Source organism: Mandrillus leucophaeus, unplaced genomic scaffold (genome assembly GCF_000951045.1).
Source record: "Mandrillus leucophaeus isolate KB7577 unplaced genomic scaffold, Mleu.le_1.0 Scaffold237, whole genome shotgun sequence".
NCBI classification, from domain to species: Eukaryota; Metazoa; Chordata; class Mammalia; order Primates; family Cercopithecidae; genus Mandrillus; species Mandrillus leucophaeus.
The window spans coordinates 190,690-196,046 of NW_012102443.1; the positions used below are offsets into that span (position 1 = coordinate 190,690).

The 5,357-nt window shown below is 38.8% G+C and overlaps 1 protein-coding gene across 1 annotated transcript; it reads left to right on the forward strand.

Moving 5' to 3' along the window:
* Window positions 1-2,257: 2,257 nt before the first annotated feature.
* On the forward strand, window positions 2,258-4,481 carry ZNF891 (zinc finger protein 891). Its single transcript, XM_011982204.1, has one exon. It carries the CDS (start codon window positions 2,339-2,341, stop codon window positions 3,995-3,997), a length of 1,659 nt encoding a protein of 552 aa, XP_011837594.1. The 5' UTR covers window positions 2,258-2,338; the 3' UTR covers window positions 3,998-4,481.
* Window positions 4,482-5,357: the final 876 nt, after the last annotated feature.

Below are 5,357 nucleotides of genomic sequence, written 5' to 3' on the forward strand. Positions count from 1 at the left end.
ACAGAAAGCCATTTGTCTTGATATCATTTATTAAATAGTTAATCCTTCCCCCCACCGATTTAAAGTGACATCTTTGTTATGTACTAAATGTCTAGCTACACATGAATCTGTTTCTGAAGATACTGTTTTGTTTTCTATTATTGCCCTAATATCATTGTTTTACTTGAGATTTATTATGTATTTTGAAATGTAATAGGGTAAGGCATTTTAAAGTATTTGCCTTTTTATATATCTTTAATTTTCTATAGAACTTTAAAAACTACATTTCAGGAAATCCCTGTTAAATACATACATTAATCAAAATCCTACGGTGATTCACCTAGTGAATCTCAACATTTATTCAAATATTTTTTCTTGTTGTTTAGTAAAGTTGTTTAGTGTTTGTAATTAGTCCTATAACTAGAAAAGAAATAAAACTATGAGGAATGAAGGGTTAAACCTGCAATACAATTCTTAACATCTTTTACTACAGGGCAAACATATTTTCTTTCTTGAAGAGGAAGCCTAACTTTCTTTGTAGTTGTTGTTGTTGTTGTTTGTGCGTTTTTGTTTTTGTTTTCATTTTCAAGCAGAGGATTTCACCCTGTTGCCCAGGCTGGAGTGTGGTAGCATGAACATGGTTTACTGCAGTCTCGACCTCCTGGACTCAAGTGATCCTCCCACCTCAGCCTCCTGAGTAGCTGCAGCTTCAGGCACATGCCACCATGGTTGGCTAATATTTAAATTTTTTGTAGAGACCTAGAGTCCCACCATGTTAGCCAGTCTGGTCTCAAATCCCAGGACTCAAGCAATCATCTGTGGTGGCCTCCCAAAGTGCTGGGATTACAGGCATTAGCCCCTGTACCCAACCCAGAAGCCTGACGATTTCCTTTTCCTTCTTGAAAGAAGGGTGTGGGTATGGAAGAAATACCCGCATGCACAAAACCTTAATTATCATAGGTTCATTTGGTTTACTCAAATTGTTGAGTTCTGCCATGGACTGAGGACTCTTCTAGGTACTAGGAATACAGTAAACAAATCAGATAAAATCTATTTCTAAATGAGTTTCCCTAAAGTGACAGACCTATATACACTTCTGGTTTAGGGACAAAGAATCTACCTGTCAAAGATCTTTGTCTAAATAAAAATGTCAATTCTATAATTTTGTCCATTAAAACTGAGTTCTATTGATGTACAGTATTGACAGAGAAGACTTGCATTTGATGGTTAACTACCTAGTCTTCAAAAAGTGAGAACTTTAAAAATATTAGTGTAATAAATTGTTTCGTGATTTGTCATGATTCTTGAAGTCCCCAAGCATGTATCTTTTGTATTTACACTATTGTTATTTTGTTATTTATATTAAATTCATTATAAAAATTATCCAGGAGAGTACAGTATCTAATATTAATAGTTAGTGCCTCACTCCAAACTTGGGAATGCAGTTCATGGTTCTTCCTTTGTCACTTGACCCCATTCAAGTGTTAGATAGAATAAACTATCATAGATGACAATATGGACTTTAGGGAGGGAGGTTAAACTGGAAGTAATCAAATGAACATCTGTTTCTTTTAAGTTCCAGGGTACATGCACAGGATATGCAGGTTTGTTACATAGGTAACATATGCTGTACCCATCAACCCATCACCTAAGTATTAAGCCCGGCATGCATTAGCTCTTTTTCCTAATGCTCTCCTTGCTGCCCTCCCCCGACAGGTCCCAATGTGTGTTCCCCACTCTGTGTCCATATGTTCTCATTGAAATGAACATGTGTTTCAAAGTCACATATACACCTTTATCTTCAATAAAATTCCTTGGTAGGGTAGCAGCCAAGTTGTCAGTCCTGTAAGGTTATTCTTGTAAACAAGTTACAGAAGAAATTTATATATAACAGGTGTGTTTCACAGGGAAATGATTTTTCTGTCCCAAAAAGTTAACTTAAAAAAGTAGCAAGTAGTACATTAAATTTAATTTGACAGCCATGTGTTTTTACTGGTTGGTTCTCTTCAGTTTTAATTTTTTAAAATAACTCATGCCCCATCCACCCAGAGCTCAAAGTGGTCTGAAGGAGAAGCCAGTACAAAGAATCAGGATGGTATTTCTTGAAGTGGGTAAGGATCATTATATTGCATGTCAGTACAAATCCCAGTGAAGATTTTAAGCTCATTAGACCTTGCTGGGATGTAATGGGGAGGGTCTACAATTTTGTATTCACCTTTCCCCAAATGGGTCCCTGTTTCCAGCTCTCTTACCTGAACCTGCTTCTTTGGCTACAGGGAGGACTTTGGGTGAAATGCATCCCTCCTGTGACTGGACTGGAGAAACAAGAACAGAAGCATCCTGACCTCTCCACTCTACTATGCAGGCTTATGTACTCATAAAAATGGCAGTTATGGACCTATCTTCCACATGGGCTTTCACTAAACAGGACTCTGCCCATTTCCATCTGAGAAATGCTGAAGAGGAAAGGATGATTGCTATATTTCTGACAACCTGGTTACAGGAACCAATGACTTTCAAAGATGTAGCTGTGGAGTTCACTCAGGACGAGTGGATGATGCTGGATTCTGCTCAAAGAAGTCTGTACAGAGATGTGATGTTGGAAAACTATGGAAATCTCACCTCCGTGGAATACCAATTGTGCAAGCTTACTGTGATCTCCCCATTGGATCAAGAAGAGATAAGGAATATGGAAAAGAGAATTCCCCGAGGCATCTGTCCAGACCAGAAGATTCTACCTAAAACCAAAGAATCAACTGTGCAGAAAATTTTATGGGAGGAGCCATCCAGTGCAGTGAAAATGATAAAATTCACAATGCATAATTGGTCCTCCACATTAAAAGAAGACTGGGAATTCCATAAGATCAGAAAACAGTGTAAGATTCCAGGGGAACATTGGAGGCAAGTGACATATGCCCCAAAGAAAACAGTATCTCAGGAGCTATTCCGTGACGATCATGAATTAGAGGAAACCTCTAAACTTAGATCAAAACTTATTTTTTCACAGAGCATTTTCGCCAGTAAACATTGCCAAAAATGTTACTCAGAGATTGGATGTTTGAAACACAATTCAATCATAAACAATTATGTGAAAAACTCTGTAAGTGAGAAGCTCTATGAAAGTCATGAATGTGATACAACTCTATGGCATCTTCAGAGAAATCAAACAGTACAAAAAGAGTACACATATTCTAAACATGGAATGCACTTCACACATAATATGTTTCACATACCTAACAATTTGCATATGGCACAGAATTCCTGTGAATGTAATAAAAATGAAACCCTGTGTCATCAATCATCCCTTAAGAAACAAGGACAAACTCATACTGAAAAGAAACATGAATGTAATCAATGTGGAAAAGCCTTCAAAAGGATTTCTAATCTTACTTTACACAAGAAAAGTCACATGGGTGAGAAACAATATGAATGTAAAGAATGTGGTAAAGTATTCAATGATTCCTCAACCTTAAGGAGACATATAAGAACTCACACTGGAGAGAAACCCTATGAATGTAATCAGTGTGGAAAAGCTTTCAGTCAAAAAACATCCCTTAAGGCTCACATGAGAACTCACACTGGAGAGAAACCTTATGAATGTAATCAGTGTGGAAAATCCTTTGGCACAAGCTCTTACCTTATAGTGCACAAGAGAATACACACTGGAGAAAAACTCTATGAATGCAGTGAGTGTGGAAAAGCCTTCAACACGAGCTCTCACCTTAAAGTTCATAAGAAAATTCACACCGGAGAGAATCTTTATGAATGCAGTGACTGTGGGAAAGTTTTCAGTGGGCTCTCATCCCTTAGAATGCATGTAAGAACTCACACTGGAGAGAAACCCTATGAATGTAAGGAATGTAGGAAAGCCTTCAGTGTTTCCTCTTCCCTTAGGAGGCATGTGAGAATTCACACTGGAGAGAAACCCTATGAATGCATTCAATGTGGAAAAGCCTTCAGTCAGAGCTCTTCACTTATTATACACAAGAGAATTCATACTGAGAGAGAAACTGTGTAAGTGTTAACGAATGTAGAATTGCTGTTTTCATTGGCTTAAGGTGGATTGCAAGCTCCTTGTCTCAGTCTTTGTTCTCTAAAATAACCATTTAAGGTTATAAAGGGCTCTTTCGTAATATAACATTTTGTTCCATAAATACTAATTACAACTTTTTGATCCATGGCTGTTTGGAATTAGGTATTTTTAATATGGGAGGTATGTATATTTTCAGTTATCTTTTTATTGTTGGTTTCTGGGTTAATTCCATTGTGTTCAAAGAATCCGGACTATATTTTACTGCTTTGTTGGTGTTTTTATGAAAGTTGTTTTCTGGCCCAGTGAGGCTGCTATTGCTAGCAGCCAACCAAACATTGAGCTCATCTTTCCTTACTAATGAATTCCATCTTGGCCAAGAACAATAAGGTATGTGGTTATAGAACTCTTTGACTTCTTGTAGCTAAGGGTAGCCATATCATTCATTCCTGCTGATTCAAAAATAGACATATCACTGAGAACAAAACTATCTATCTTGACCTCTACTTTTTGCACTTCATCTTTGTCCCTATGACTTGGCCGTTCCTGAAGCTGCTGAAAGAGCTATCTTGTGACCATGAAAATGACAACTGTGGCCAAGGGATGAAGTAGAAGAAAGAGATCCCTGTTCCTCAAAGAAATCTTTAAATAGTTGTACCAGCCCTGCACTGCTTGTATTTGGACATGTTTCTCTGTGAGAAAAAGTTTTTTGTTTGTTCGTTTGTTTGTTTGAGATGGTGTCTCACTCTGTTGCCCAGGCTGGAGTGCAGTGGCACAATCTCCGCTCACTGCAGCCCCCACCTCCCAGATTCAAGTGATTCTCCTGCCTCAGCCTCTTGAGTAGCTGGGATTACAGGTGCCCACCACCACGCCTGGCTAATTTTAGCATTTTTAATAGAGACGGGGTTTAACCATGTTGGCCAGGATGGTCTCAGACTGCTGACCTCAGGTTTTCCACCCACCTCAGCCTCCCAAAGTGTTAGCATTACAGGCATGAGCCACCTTGCCAGGCTGAGAAAAATATGTTTATTGAATTTTTTTTTTCCAGTTTTTCAGACAGAGTCTCTGTCTCTCAGGCTGGAGTGCAGTGGTGTGGTCATGGCTCATTGCAGCCTCGACCTCCTGGGCTCAGGTGATCCACCACCGTCTCCTCAGTAGTTGGGATCACAAATGCATGCCACCATGCCTGGCTAATTTTAAATATATATATTTTGTAGAGACAGGCTCTTCCTACATTGCTCAGGCTGTTCTCAAACTCCTGGGCTGAAGCAGTCCTCCTGCCTTTGCCTCCCAAAGTGCTAGGATTACAGGCATGAGTCACCATGCCTGGCTTTTACTGATTTTTTTT